The sequence below is a fragment of the Xiphias gladius genome, chromosome 6 (assembly GCF_016859285.1).
Source record: "Xiphias gladius isolate SHS-SW01 ecotype Sanya breed wild chromosome 6, ASM1685928v1, whole genome shotgun sequence".
Lineage (NCBI taxonomy): Eukaryota > Metazoa > Chordata > Actinopteri > Istiophoriformes > Xiphiidae > Xiphias > Xiphias gladius.
The window spans coordinates 4,623,079-4,639,224 of NC_053405.1; the positions used below are offsets into that span (position 1 = coordinate 4,623,079).

The following is a 16,146-nucleotide window of genomic DNA, read 5'->3' on the forward strand; positions in this document are numbered from 1 at the left end:
TTTTTCTACCCGCTGCCTTTCTTCCTCAGTTGCTGAAGGGCACCCTCTTAATATCACAATCTATTTATTAATTTCATTAAGTCCATATGTTTCCGAACACGGAGGCAATCCATTCAGAACGACGGAGGCATGTTTCTGGCAACGGTCCAAGGCAAACTCCTCCTTCTCTTCTCTTCATACCACTCAGCACTGGCCGAGAGCCAGAGTGTGTGGCCGCATCGGCTCGGGCAGCTGGTAGGGTTGCATTACACTGTTTGCAACCGCTCGCAACGGCAACCTATTTATATCCGGGTCTAAAGTTATTGACAAGTGTTGCTCCGTAAAAGCCATTCTGCTTTGCAAGACCTGCCCGGCCATCTCTTGCATTTTAAATTAGTTTTTTTTTTTTTCTTCTTTCGTCACTCAGAGGACCATTGATGCTTGTCCATTCATCACACTGCAGAAAAACAAAAACTGGCTGACTATGACTGGGAGTGGGAGCTTTTACGTGTATTCATATATATCTGAAGAGTGATTTCTGTGCCGTCAGTGGCATATTATTCTGTTATTCACTTACTTATGATGATCGAGTTATTGTGCCATGTCCATCTGTTTTCCATATGCAACGCCTGGGAGAGCAAGTTCTAAAAGGTTACATCAACAACAAATGGTATACTTCACTGGAGCCTATATCATGGGGGAAAGAGGCAAATTCCTAAAAGCACATTTTCCTCATACTGTACTTTAATACTGGGAAACTAGCTCTACCGTGGAATACAGGAACAATACTGCTCCTTAATCTCAATGTATTCTACATGGATCATCAGCTGGTGAGAAAGCTTTACTCTTTTTTGTGTCATTGCTGTGTCAAAGTAGCATGATGACTATTACTATGTAGACAGTTCAGCATGGTTCTCATTTTATAGTCAAGTCAGTTGAAACGTTTAAAAAATTAACCAAAGACAGCGTTTTCATCCAACTCACAGAACTTACGGTTCATTTGGGAAAACTGATGGTTGCTGGCTAAAAAACACAAAGGCTGCATTTGTCTACACCTGTGTGATATCAAAGATCTTTTTCTTTAATCTGTCACCATTGTTATTTTTATTGAATTCATGCTCACAGCAACATTTCAGAAAATACAGCAACATTTCAGATCACAGAAAAGGTGGGACAACACTCCTTGTTTGTGAATCGACAGAACCCAGGTCCCTGGCGACAGTGACAACGCCGATCGACACACTGCAGGAAAGAAGCAGGAGCAGGAAATTGACTTGTCAAGGCGTTGTCTTTTCAATAAAGCCAAAGGCCTAATTGATTGGCAAGTAGGCTATCTAAGGGACTTCTGTGTAGCTGACCATTCTAGTTAACTTTAACAGTTAGTTGTCAGTTGCCTGACAGTGAAACAACCGATCACAGCATCGTAGAGTTTAGAGCATCCCTCCGGCTGATCCAGTCCAGCACACACCCATCGCAACACATCCAATGAATAAACTCTGAAATGACCTCGGTTCTGTCCAATCACAAACAGGAAGTAGTGTCCCAGCCTTTTCAGAATCAGAAATGTCGGTGTGTTTTGTGAAATGCTGTTGTTGTTGTTTTTCCTGAAGGGGTTGGTGTGTTTTGACCCTCAGGGCCACCGTAGTGCGGGGTTCACTGAACAAACAAAACAGTATTTGGGGATGTCAGGTGACCAATTTCTTCCATAGAGTTCAGTGAGTAAATGCATAACTGTTATTCATGCCGCGATAAAGCTATGCATCTAAACAAAGTAATCAACCCATATACAATAAAATAACTGTTGTTTCCTCTTTTACCTCCCAGTGTAGCTGACAACAGGAAGTGAGTCCCATACTTCCTGATCAGGTTGTCAGTGATCATGTGGGTGGTGGGCCTTCGGCCCAGGAGTCGAATGTTCCTGATGAACTCAGGCGTCAGAGGTAATGGAGACTCCAAAAAATCTCTTCTTTCCACAGCCAAGTTGTTCACCTTCCATCTCCCAAACTCCCTGCCCATAAAGAACAGAGCAAAAAAAAACAACAAAAAAAAAACAAAACACAACATCAGAAGTGGGGATTAGGAAATATGCATTATATTATATATATATACACATTACAATGAATAATTTATCACTTTTAAGTCATTAATGTACCACAAATTAATTATGTAATTTAAAGATTTCCAGCTTTCTCCTATTTTTTAATTGTAAACTGAACATCTTTGGACTTGGACTGTTGGTTAAACTAAACAAGCAATTTTAAAACAACACCTTGGGCTTTGGGAAATGTTGATGGTCATTTTTTTTTTTCCCAGAAATTGTACATTGTATAAACTAAAAGATGAATTAATTATTCAAAGAGTAATAACAGATAATTCATAATGAAAGTAATCATTGTAGGAGCCCTAGTCCTTATGTAGAGAACATGAGCCTGCAGAGAGAACGAGAGAGAGAGAGACGCAAATTAAATTCTTTATGTCACCCTGTGCTTTTGCAACGTAAGGAATCCGTCAACCATGCCGACACGGCCTGAACTGAAGTGAAATTGAATCGATTAAGAAAGAAAGGGAGAATGAGCAAAAAAAGAGAGAGCTAGTGAGAAGACGGGGGAAAAAATACATCTAGACAAAAACCCGGTATCTTTTGAAACCATGGTTGTCACCTGGGATGGAAATGTGCTCCTATACTACACAGCTGACAAATGTTTTCCTTAGGAGCACCATCATGACAGACATATACATCGAAATGAATAAAGTACAAGGGTGTACAAGAAATGACCCCTTTGCTCAAACAGAGAATGTGTTTCATAATGAGAGACAAAACAAAGTGAGAGTAAAAATGTCATAAAAATGGTGAAGGCAGCGTGATCCAAAGACTTTGTCATCCTCTATTGCCTTTTCATATTCTTCTGTTTCCCTCTGACAACTAATATGCTTGACCTCAGCCGTGAGTGCTGCTTACATGCTGTATTTATATGAATCCCTAGTGCGTTGTTGATTATAATATGTCTGGACATGTTCATATGTGATTGCATCTGACAGCTTTAAGATGATAAGGCAATGCTAGTCCTGGCAGCAGGAACGGGAGCAGAAATGAAGAACTTTAACAAGCTTTGAATACTGTAAAAGAAGAAGATTTTTCTTCCCCCATATCTCCTTCTTACAGCTTTTAAGCTACTGTGCCCTTCTACTTTCATCTTCAAACCTACCACATACATTATAAGAGGAACAAATAGATATGTAAAAAGCAGCATGGTAAGCTGAACTGCAGCAAAACTCCAGCAGCCAAAGGATACAGATGTTGAATAAATAACAAGACCAAGCTGGCATCCTGCATGCGTTCTTCCTCGTATGTTTGTAGAACACTTGCCCAAGGCACAGCTTTTTGAGTTGATATTGCATGTGACAGTGCTTTCACTCATATATAGAGTAATTCTACTACCAGACAGTTTAAGGTGTTTAGTGGAAGATTTTCATGTAAAGTGTCCCACGCAGATACTCGTGCACTCTTTCACCTGCAGTTCCGCATTCAACAGAGGCGCATACTATGAATTAAAATTCCAAACTGACAATCGGAAAAACAGTCCAAATTTTACTCTGACAACACTGTATTTTGAGAAGAGAGGTATACATGGCATCCTTCATCTGAAAAGTCTAGTAAGTCATTGAAGAGAGAGGTAAGCTGAAATATTAAAATCACAGTGTAATGCATTTTAAGTTGATGAAACGAAAAAATGTGTAGCGTCCTCATGTGTAGCGTTGATATCGGGCAATAAATTGAAATGGTAAATCACTATTTATTTATTTCTGGTCAAAATAATGTTGCATTTATCACAGCTGGAACTGGAATACAAAGTATGTCTGCAAACTGAAAAGTGCAGCCAATATGAGTAACGTTGACAGCAGAAAGGAACTGATTTCAGTTTTGATCCGAGACACTAATCACTGAAAAAGCTTTTAGGAAGCCTCATGAGTGTGAAGTTAATCAGCAAAGACACAAAGATAAAACTAAATCAGCAACTTCTGTAACACACACAGTTGCCAGTATTTGCCTGCACACACACCTAGTAAGCTGCAGTGCCAGGTTGTGTAGCTCAGTACCTCCCAAAGCAAAATTCATCTAATTTTGATGAAAGTGCTGCTGTTTGCCCCAAGCAGGAGCAGTTACAAGTCTTACTCTGACCACTGCTAACTTGCTGTCATAACAAATTGGATAAAAAGAACCAACGGCCAAACTCCATATGACCAAGGTAGCACAAGATCAAAAATGCAAGCTCAAAAGAGCTCACTTTACAAAAAGTATTGTCTCAGAACTGAGGACGGAGCTCAGGAATTCCAAGTCTGTACCTCTACTTTGGGTTTAAAGGCCATAAAACATCTATTTTCTGAATTAGCTTCTTAACTAAAAGCGATATAATGATACATAGACACACTACATGCCAAAAGTTATGTTATTTCACGTGACAGATTTTTGTATTTGTGTTTTGTCTGTGCTTGTCTGGACTGACTTCTTGGAAACAGTGTTAATGTCGTTAAAAAAAACTATGACTAAATATGTCTGTCAATGAACTTCTTTCCATGACTAAGATGAGACGATGACGAGACGGCACAGGCGTCATTAAACACTCACTCACAAAAACAGGACATTGCTACAGATGGGGTTTTAGTTCACTGAAAGTCAGTAGCCCAGTCAGTTACATTAGCCAAACCTTTACTTAAGAAAAGATTGTTTGTTTTGGTGTATTAAACATGCTATCCATGTTAAGCACACACAATTGCCAATTCCAATATCAACTTTTACACCAGAATGGAGGAGATGTCTTTAAACTTGTTTCCTAGGTTACGTTCATTCTCATTTATTAGGTTGTTGGGGTTATGTTTCCAGGGAGACACCTTTTTCAAATTTGACAATGACAGCCACGCAGTAATTGCTAAAGTCATTAATTTACAATGATAATAACATGTATAATGTGTTTACTCACAAACCCCACCTGAGCACCGCTGTGTTGGATACTCCCGAGAGAACGAGAGGGTTGTTTCCATGCAACCGCAAGCTGCTCAGAGGAAGGCATGGCTGTTGTTTGTGCCTATGCACCGGACAACAGTTCAGACTATGAGGCCTTCTTGGAGTCTCTGGATGGGGTCCTGGGTAAGGGCACCACCCGAGGACTCTATAGTGCTGTTTGGGGACTTCACAGCTCATGAAGACAACAATGGAGAAGCCTGGAACAGGGTGATTGGGAGGAATGGCCTGCCAGATCTGAACCCAAATGGTGCTTTGTTAGTGGACTTCTGAACTAGTGGTGAATTAGTTACAACAAACATCCTGTTTGTTGCCTAGGGTGGTTCATAAGTGTTCTTAGTACCAGAGCACCTCAGGCCAAAGATCAGTGATCAATTTTTTGGTGATATCATCAGATTGGTGGCCATACTGTATGGACAGACACATGGGGGAAGAGAGGAGCAAAGCTGTCAAATGATAACCACCTGGTGGTGAGTTGGAGCAGATGATGAAACTGCCAGATAGAACTGGTGAGAACACATGTGTATTGCGGGTGAACTTGGGATGCCTGGCTGATACCCCTGTCTACGAGGTCTTAAACTACCATCTCTAGAAGATTTTCTCATGCATTGTGGGGAAAGTGTCAGTGGACTGGCAGACAGGGGTGATAAGGCAGGAATATGGGGTATCAGGGGGGTTGATACAAGCCATCTGGTCCTTATATAGCTGTCCGTATTCTTGTAAGGAAGTCAAACACGTTTCCAGTTGGTGTTGGCCTCTGTCAGGGTAGTCCCTTGCCAGAGAAACCTGATTGTGATTTTCATAAACAGGATTTATATTCCCAGCTGGGTGGAGGAGAGAATCTGGTTTTGGGACCTCAGAATTGCCTCTCTGTTTTTTGCAGATGATGTGGTTCTTTTGGCTCCATTAGACCGTGACCTTCAGCATGCAATGGGACAGTTTACAGCCGATGAGAGCCAGCACCTCCAAGTCTGAGGCCATGCTTCTCTGCCAGAAAATGGTGGCTTGCTCCCTACAGGTTGGGAGTGAGTTGCTGCCCCAGAGTTTAAGTATTTCAAGGTCTTGCTTAAAAGTGAGGGTAATATGGAGCCTGATATGGACAGGCAGATTGGTACAGCGTCGGCAGTAATGTGCACATTGTACCGGACCGATGTCGTGAAGAAGGAGCTGAGCTGGAGGGCAAATCTTTCAATTTACCAGTCGGTCTACGTTCCAACCCTCACCTATGGTCATGAGCTTTGGGTACTGAGTGAAAGACTGCAATTGCAGATAAAAACAGCCAAAATGAGTTATATCCGTAGGGTGCCAGGGCTCAGCCTCAGAGATAAGGTAAGGGGCTCAAAAGGACCCAGCTGAGGTTTTATGGGCATCTGATAAGGATGCCAACTGGTAAGAGACCCCAAGGAAGACCCAGAACATGCTGGAAAGATTATATATCTCATCTGACCTGGGGACACCTTGGGATCTCCCAGGAGGAGCTGGAAAATCTTGCTGCCGAGAGGGACGTCTGGTCTACCTGGCTGCCTCTGCTACCCGACTCCAGAAGTAGCAGAAAATAACTGAATAGATGTTTTGATCAAATATATCCTTGACTGCTGCTTATTAAGCACAAATATTTAAAGTGCAAGATAAGATTCTTCATCTTTCTATCTGTCTGTGAGAGACAAATCCAAGGCCACTGAATTCATTATTTTTAACACATTAAATTGAGTAAATTTGTCATCAATATATGCAGTATTTTTTCCTAAATAGTTTATAGAGAGTTCTTTTTATCTGTTGTTTATTAAGGTACACAACACTCTGACATTGCATATATGGAGGCATAAAGGAAGTATAAGATGATATGATTTGCTTTAAGGTTTTGAGTTTATTTGACTCCCAAAAAAGTGGTTTCCTTCCTCTGCATGACTAAAAACTAATAATTGGCACTGGTCTCCACTTAATCTTTTGTTAGCTAAGGGAGTGTTCCCTCTTAAACTTCATGAAAGTAATCGAGTGAAGCAATTCTGCCTATTTTCACCAACACTGAGATAAAGTAAGAAAACTTAAATGTGGATTAAGATATTTTATTTTTGTTTGGACTGATTTTGATGTGAATTCATGACATAGAGAGAAAATCAGCTGGACATGAAGCAAGACAAGCCACCTACAGAAAAATAACCTATTTTAACTAGAACTAATTAAATGTGTACTCACAAAATTAAGGTACTGTTTGAAGAGCAGAACAATTTTCTGATGTTGACATTGGGCCATGGGGCAAGATTGTATTTATTTTTGCAAGCACTTTCTCCCCATCAACAATCTGCATGGCAATCAATTTACAGAGAGACAGTTCTGAAATCATAGACAAACGTTGCAGCTGTAATTATAACAGATTGCTGGTGATTACTTTGAAATTTCTCCAGGAGGCTACAGGAGTGCGGTGCCAGTTTTTGCATTCCGCCTGGCACTGCCCCCAATTTACTCACATAATCAGACTTATATGAGAAGAAAGGATCTGGAAAAATATCCCTCAAAAAGCCCCCCGCCTCCTCAGACAGTACTTTGTTCGTTTCAAAAAATGTTTTGAAGGGCTACATCCTGATGCTTTTAAGAAAGCAGTTTCTATTTGAACATCAAAACCACAAAGGAGCCATGTAAACATGACTATGAGTGTCTTGAGTGATGAATTATTTTTGTCAGATTTCGTTATGTGGCAGGAAATAACAAACATTCAGGGAATTTATGTCAACTGCATTGTCCAGTCATCGAAATGTTGCACCGTTCTTTCCCCAAACCAAAAGCTTGACTGCTGTAATCAGAGCAGGTTGAACAACCTTGGCTGCCGATGATGGATGGGGGTGGGGTTGGCCTTTTGAAAGGGTTTATATCACATTAAACCAGGAGTAATGAGGAAAGCTCGAACACCCAGATGTTTGAATGATACAAAGTGTAAATCGCCCAGAATTCTAACTGCTGCACACAGCGTTAGAGCAAGCTGGTGGCAAGGATATGCTGTGCACATCGATTTCGTTTTGAGTTAAATAATCATGAAACAAGACACTGATTCACACAATATTAAGCACAATCTGTAGGCAGAGTGTGGGAAGTATACATAATGATGTTAAATGGCTATGTGGTACCCATTGACCTTTTTGCTGACACTATAGTATTCAGACAAAGCCTATGACTAATCTCTTGCTGTGGTATATCTAGTGTACCTATTAATCTTCACCTCATTTCGTGCCATACAAATAAATGACCTCTTCAAATGGGACGCTGTGTCTCTTGAGCGCCACTTTGCAGCGTGAAAGCACTAGTTCAAAGCCTCAGCACGTTCAGTGGGAAGAGAGGAGTAAACAGGGAGGGAGAGGGAGCAGAAAACAGCTGTAGAGGGACTATTCAAAAATCTCGCTGCCGTTCGTTTCTTCAGTTATCATTGATTATGATAAGCTAGCCCTGTCTTATCTTAAACCCCCAGTAGGCCGCATGGTTCATCCTGCAGGGAGAGTAGGAAATAAAATGGGTTTCACCACTGAGTTGGTTTTAGGGGCTGCAAGACTTTATTATTATCAGTTTCTTTGCACCTTTTCGTCAAGGTACATAGGTTTCATCAGTTCAACTCTTTGGATGCTATCACAGCCAAGTTGTTAGAGTGGCTGAATTTTCTCCAAATTCAGAGAGGCCCCTCTTTGCTTAGCTGGTTCTACATATTTGGATCTGCACTGGTGGAAAAATAAATAAGTACATTAACTCAAGGGCTGTGCTTGTGTACAATTTAAAGACACTTTTATTTCTACGCATTAGGGGGCATTTATTGTACTTTTTACTCCACTATATTTATTTAACGGACATTGTTACTGGTTTTAAAACAACACTTTGAGCTTATAAAATGCAGTGTGTTGTTATGACTTAAACCACTTAAGATTAAACCAGTACTTCTCCACCTATTTGGCTTGTGATCCCTTCCCAAAAACAGCGTCTGGTTGGGATCAGTTGTCAAGAAAGAGTTCCTTATGAATGATTTCCCCTTCTCAGATGGTTACATTTAAGTGCTGTAACTGTTGAGGCCCAAAGTTGTAAAATGATCCGGCATTTCACAAACAAAAAGCAACGGTTAGGGGAAAATCCAAAATCTGAAATTTGTCTAACAGAACTTTGTTTTGTCTTTCCTTCCTACGCCATTAATCATCTCACCCCCCCAGATTTACCTTGTGACCCTTTGGAGGGTGTCCACTTGAACCAATCAACCATACCCAACTGAATATAAAGTAGTGAAAATGAGCTACACCTCAAACAGCTACAACAGTACACCGCTACTTCAGTCAGTCACAGGGGCCATTTCTTCTGCAGACAAAGGACTTTAACTTTTGATACTATTTATACTTTCATACTTAGGTTGAATTTTGAATGCAGAACATCTACCTGTAATTTTTTGGTTGGAGTATTTTTAGATGGGTGTAATTATACTTCAACTTAAGTGAATTAATACTTATTCTGCTACTGTGCTTTTAATATTTCTCGCATCCACATTTATTCGCTGGCATGCCGCCTAATGTTTAAGCACTTTAATAACATTTAATGAAAATAGTGAATTTTCCACAGTTAAATGATATTTGTAACGAAGTATTATCCCATAAAAAAATAATCACATGCATTATCCCACTGCAATATGTTCAGAACACGGCCAAATACATGTCAACAGTCCTGCTTTCACCCTGGTGAATGTGGCAGCTTTCCCTTGGCAATGTTCACTATGGACAGGTGGCTACGGCGGAAGGCCCACATTGTGTTTGCATTGGAAGCAACAGAAATGCTCTCCAGTGAATATCCAGAAGACAAAAACTCCTACACGTGCACACACACAAACTCAAGCCCTCTTTCATTTTCTTCAGAGGACCTGTTAAAAATTCTTTCAAATTCAATCAGTAAGAAAGGCGAGAAATTGAATAGAGGGGTAACGTGGTGTGAATTCATTACTCCATCATTGCTGAGGTAGCTCAAACACTGCAACTCAGAGAACCACTTCTGGTAATGCATCTTCTCCTGTCGTTGAGCATTTATTAGGATTTAGCTGAGACCTGGACTGCACATGAGGAAGACCAGACCAGAATATTGTAAGTTCCAGTCACATACGCCCTTTACTCCGCACAAGTGATGTGCCTCTCAACCCAAAACGGACTGTCAAAAATGATCATTGACAACAAACACAAGCTGAAGATTTATTTGTCCATGTTGCTACGGTGGGATCTGCGTCAGACGCTTATTGATGTAAGCGCCTCACATTATCAGAAATGCAACTTGTCGTATTCAGCAGAGAAACTGCTGAGACGGTGGCATGTTAGCAGGTGCTCCTGTTTCCAAAGCCAGCAGGATTTATTTTCTCCGGGGGGCCACGGATGTCTGTACAAAAGTTCACCGCCACCTATCCAGTAGGTGTTTAGATTAACATTGCCCTCCATCCATGCTGCTAGTGGGGCCAGAAACCTGAAATGAGGGTAGGAAGGGAAACCGTAATGAGGCTTTCCTGTATTTACAGTGGAATCACCTCTTCTTTTTACACTTTTATGACCTTTATTGAATCAAACTTTCGCATGACAGCTCAGCCGGAGAGTTTCCTGCAGCGCTAACAAATTCAATTAGAGTGAGAACTAAAGTAAAATCGGAGCAATTATTGGGGCTGGCTTAGAGTAAAATGTCTAATGGTGTCTCTTATGACTTGCAATAAAAAGAGAGTGTAAAGAGACCAATGCTTTTTCTGATATTTGAAATCACGACTGAGGAAAAGCATCTCCAAAGTGAAATACTACTATTTATTACCGTTCTTTAAGCAGCCTATTTGCAACAAGGAGCAACTTGGAGTTGCCCAAACCTCTGCAGGAATTTTCGGGAGAGGAGACAAGACGCAACATCAGTAAGAATGCACCAGCGGGGCGTTGAGAAGCGGCGCTGAGGGAGTCTGCTCTAAAACACTCACCTCCACCCACTTCAGAGCACCTGAAGAATCCCCTGGGGTTTAGAAAGATCTGCTGTTGTTCGCTGCATTTGAAGGGGCTCTTCTTTCAAACAGAAAGCCGCTTTCTTTTGATCAATTTAACGCAAAGGGTGGGCATGCCCATTGTGCTCCAGGTTGCAGAATAAATCACTTGCAGATAATTATTAGAGTCCCATTCTTTTAATTCCCTAGTTGTCGATGCACAGTGATCCTGGCTGACACACTGACACTACCTGTTCTGTAATTTACAATTTTCTAAAGACCCAGGCATCTTTTCTGCAGTAGGTTTAAATAGGCGTCCTGTGTTTTAAGCACAAAGCAATTATGCTGACAGCAGCTTCAGCGACCCGGCTGTGAATCTGCAGTAGTTCGGTGTCTCCGTAATTCTGACCTTGTTTTTCAACTTTAAATCTCATTTGAACCTTAAGGGACTTTGTCAAGCCTTTGATATTTGACCTCAAAATGAAATTCCATCCATTTTTTTTTAAATATCCAATACCACGTTGACTTTAGATGTGACTATTCTTAGCTGACCACAGAACAGCAGCTTTGGTCACCTTCAATTAATTTGAATTTAACCCATTTTATTTTCATGTTATATTCTTTTGAATGTACAAACTTTTGATTGTACAGTCTCAATCCATTCCAATATAGTGATAGAGTGCAAATAGCCATTTGGATGTTTTCCTGAAAATAATGGAGCTTTCCTATAAAAGTCAGTGTAGCATAAGCAAAGATTCTACATAATATGCTTTTAGATGTGTTTGCTCATTATTCAGCAGCCAATTTTACCTATAAACTCACCGAACAGATCGAGGCGGCTGATAATCGCCGAGCTGAAAGCTAATTGACATAAATTGATAATATTTCAGGTCTATGCAGTAAATACACCAGGAGACTGGATTCAACTGGACACAGCCTGTTTAATCTGCTGTGCTAGCGTCTGGTTCATGTAAGATAAGTCTGGAATACTCATTTCTAACCAACAGTATGTTAATTTTAGCTGTAATAAAATAAAACATTAAAAAAAAATAAAAATCATTCAAATTCATACAAGTGTAAAGGTAGCGCCGGTTGGCTGGAGCTACGGCTCAACGGTGCAGTAGTTCCAGAACAACACCTAAAGGGGTTACAAAATAAATTGGAGGTTAGGAAATGATAGAAAAGAAGAAAAAACGGTTTCTGCCACACAAATCTAAATCTGTTTCTTCGAACTTTTCTTTAATCCCGTGAAATACTGTTTTCACCACAAATGCTGGGAATAGAAGCTCAATATTTTTTTTCTGTATAAGCGGACAGATGTTTCTGCAGCACTAAGCACGAGAAACTGTTACCATCGGAAGTCGGTGTTGAATGCTTGACCAGATGTTTGTAATCTTGTTTACATATTTCTTGACCAGATGTTTTTAATCAAAAACAGAAAACCCCTCTATTTTACTTAGGAAAAATTTGCCTTGTAAAGTTACTTGTGTTAAGGCAAGATTAAGCACTTCATTGAGAGGTTTGGCATATTCTGTTAAAATTCAAATTATATTGTTATGTTATACATCAAACTGAGGTACAGTTAAAAGCGTCATTTTGTCATCAGCACTGAACTCTAAACCTGTCTGGGCTGCCATTATTCAAATGACTCAGTCTGACAAGCAAAAACCAGCCTCTGGTTGAACTGCTCAGATGTTTTTGTGTTTTTTTTTTCCCAGCCTGCGGCGAGGAGTGGCGAGTAGACACACTTTGCCTTTTTACAAGCCCGAAAAGGGTTGGGAATCACTGCCACGGAGCATCGCTTCCATTTCTTGTCAGAGGTTGATTAGGAAATTTAAGGACGTCGTAACAGAGTAACACACAGCAACACCGCCATGAAGTCTGGCCCCCTGGAGAGAACACTGCACTGGTCCCGCTATCTTTAATAAAACAACCCTGCTGAATTTTTTATGAGCCAGCTCCAGGTGCGAGTTCCCGAAATTATCACCAGATTTCACCCTGCCAGGCTCGGCGCTGAAAGAGAGCGGTTATTTGCCAAAGCAGAAAAACAGACACTATTCCAAGGCTGCATCCCCGCCTGTATTCATCAGGTTCCTTTCTAAAATCGAATGGGACCCACTCCAAGTGAATTCAGAATCCCAGGCTATTTCATTTTTAGGTTCATTTTTCCTTTTAATATCATCACCATTAATCATTGCCATGTTGTGGTAATCTAGAGGGCCTCAAACACAACCTTGCAGCTGACAGAAGCCTCTCAGGGGATTCTGTGATAATGCAGAGTAATAAGTACTAAGAGCTCACTAATCACTTGGCCACATGATAAGACTATTAATCTTGCCGCCTGTGCAGCTCAGCTCCATCGGACCCCTGCCTTTTGCCAGAGAGGGAAATATTAAAGCGCTCTAACGCGGCATCCGATCACTAAAGCCATAAAGCATCCTCGCACCGATCCATAGATGTCAGGAACCCTGTCCGTCTATTTCCAGAAGCCTGGACAACATCCTCCTAAATGACGACGGATATGATTCATGACACAGCCTCCGCTAATTCGCTCGCGTGCCGATGCCTCGGACTGTGTAGCTGTCGTGACAAATCATCATTTTTCCCCCAGTGTTAATCAACATATTTCAGTTGACCAGCTGATCAGGTGACTTCCCGAGGGTTTGGGAGGCAGCAGAGTGGGACGTAGAGCCAGCTGATAGCGGCACGCCTGCGTGTAATACATCATGATTCTGTCCAGGCATGTGCCAGATATCTTGTGAACACTGGCAGCGAGAAGCCTTTCTGCATGACAACACAGGCTAAACAATGCAGTCTGCCTGCTAAATAGCCATGAATATGGTTTTCATAGAGCCCATTAGCCACCGCGTGCACTAATAAAAAAGTAAGCAGGTAACAGTGGTGCACAGATAACCTTATCACACACAGCATGTAATTCGGAAAATGTCCTCAGAATGACCTTGTCCTCAACTATAATCGGTTCCTCCATCAACATATCATAACACGTGCACACTTGCAAGTTAATTCAGGCAGGGCAGATGTACGTTCACCACCCCGCCTCCCTCGTCTTTATCATTTCATTTGACTTCACCTGATTTAACTGCAGTACATTTCATTGCAAGCTGTATAATTTTCATTAGAGGACTTTAATAAGGGTCAAGTTAGGATTTGTACGAATCTTAGGTGCCCTTGAGCCTTATGAAATCCATGGTTTAAATTCATTATGAAGAACACACTCCAAATCTATATTTTTCTCTTACTACACATCTCAAAATACAGGTATATGCAGTATATATGCATTACATGCAGTACGTGCAGTATTGATATTACACACACACATATATATATTTATTATTTCCCCCAAACCAACGTACGGATCACACAAATGAAAGCAGTGCTGATGAAATGACTGCATCTGAAAGCTGTATTGTAGCTCCTCAGCCCCTTTTGTGCGTCGGTGGTTGTGAAAAGTTAACCATGTCACGGCTGTGCTCACTGCATTTGAATGAATAGTTCAACCTTTTGGGAAGCATCCCACTCTCAGTGCGGCAAAATATGAAACTGTTTAATTTCTGCAAAAACTGAAGTGTAAAATGACAACTTGTGGTTTTATGGGGGGGTTGCGTGCTGGACTATTTCTATTATGGATGAAGACACAGAAGATGTGACATTATTTACTGTGCTTTAAAGTGGGTGGATAGCTGGATTTTATTAGCTTTGGAGAAAACCAGGCCCCCTTTTTCGTGGTTCCAAGTCTACGCCAAGCCAAGGTACTGAATCTTACGCTTGGCAAGAAAATGAATAAGCATTGCTGTGCATTTCTGTCGATTCATGAGTTAACTATCGCTGCAATCTGCTCAGGTTGATATTGCAGTGTCAGTGCTAGCAAGAACGATCAGCTGGCCATTACTGCCTTGCTCTAGCTCATGTACCTAGACTGAGGAGGCCAACGTTAGCATAGGCTATAGAGGCACCTCCACGTGACCACTGAAGTCTTTTGCCAATGCCTAAAGTCAACAATGAAGCGTTTGTTCATGTTAAATGAGCTGAATTGTACAGTTCAGCTCTCAGTGGTTTCGAGCATAGACTGTGGTTTATGGCAAAACACTGTGACTTTGTGAGTTATACAAATCATATTATGTATTTGGTCTTTATTTACATGCAGCTGATATTTCTCAGGACAACCACAGTATTTGATGTGGCTGCTAGGAGGTTTTTTCATGCATATAATATGAGTACACAATGATAGCGCAGTAGAAAATCCAGGATAAAATGCCTCTTCATCCTGCCATCATGACTTACCTATAAATCTTGTATCTGGTGGAGAAGCCTTGCCGGTTCTTCTCCACAAAGTCAATGTACTCCGGGGAGTGGTGGAAGGGGCCCTTATCAGACAGGAGCCAGTCCAGGGGGCCCCCAGGCTTGTCATTGGGAAGGCTGGCTGTTGCCGCTGCCGCCGCCGTTACAGTGGTTCGTAAACACACCCAGCAGTGAAGGCTGAGGCTGATGACGCCCCATAGAGCCATCAGAGATGGAGGGAGCGAGGGAGGGATGCGGGTGGTGGTGATGTGAGTGTGTGTGTGTGTCGGGGGGGGGGCGTTCAGCGGCCAAAGCCACTCGTCATCAGCTGGCTCCTCCACTGGGATGACCGGGGGACCTGCATCACCTGAACGCCCCCCGAGCACCTACAGAACAACAAAAATGCACAGTTGAGGATATAAACACACACCCACAGTCAGCACAGACATAAAGGGAAAAAAGAGGCATCAAATAAAAGAAATTCGCAACACTTTTAAATCAAGTGTACTTTGATGTGCTATGAATCCATCTTCCTTTGTAGAGAGAGAACAATTTAGCTTACTTTTTTTAGAAGACAGTTTTTCAGGTCTGTTATTATTCATCACCTCCTGTGAGTTGGGATTTTCCTATTCAACAGAGGAACTTAATTTGGATAAAAAAGATAAAAGTTTTGCAGGCTTGGTTAGTAACGATACACATTTCTGTTGCAGCTTCTCCTTGTGAAATCACAGAGATATTCTGATACAGAAGTCTTGCATTGGACAAGTGCTTCTCAACTGGTAGAAGGTATGATCCTAATCGTGAATTCATCCCTGTAACTCGAATAATCGCCGTGCTGCTGTTTTCAAATATGTAGGCATCATACTTCAGCACTCGCTTTGTTAACCCTGCA

The 16,146-nt window shown here is 41.3% G+C and overlaps 1 protein-coding gene across 1 annotated transcript in view; it reads right to left on the reverse strand.

Annotated features, from left to right (window-relative positions):
* The window catches only part of LOC120790690 (BMP/retinoic acid-inducible neural-specific protein 3-like), a 33,821-nt gene extending 18,325 nt beyond the window's left edge, over positions 1–15,496 (reverse strand). The window contains exons 1-2 of the mRNA XM_040128498.1: positions 15,258–15,496; positions 1,797–1,987 (exon numbers count right to left, since the gene is read on the reverse strand). Coding sequence (XP_039984432.1) covers positions 1,797–1,987; positions 15,258–15,481 — 415 coding nt within the window. The 5' untranslated portion in view covers positions 15,482–15,496. The remainder of the gene's footprint in view (positions 1–1,796; positions 1,988–15,257) is intronic.
* Positions 15,497–16,146: the final 650 nt, after the last annotated feature.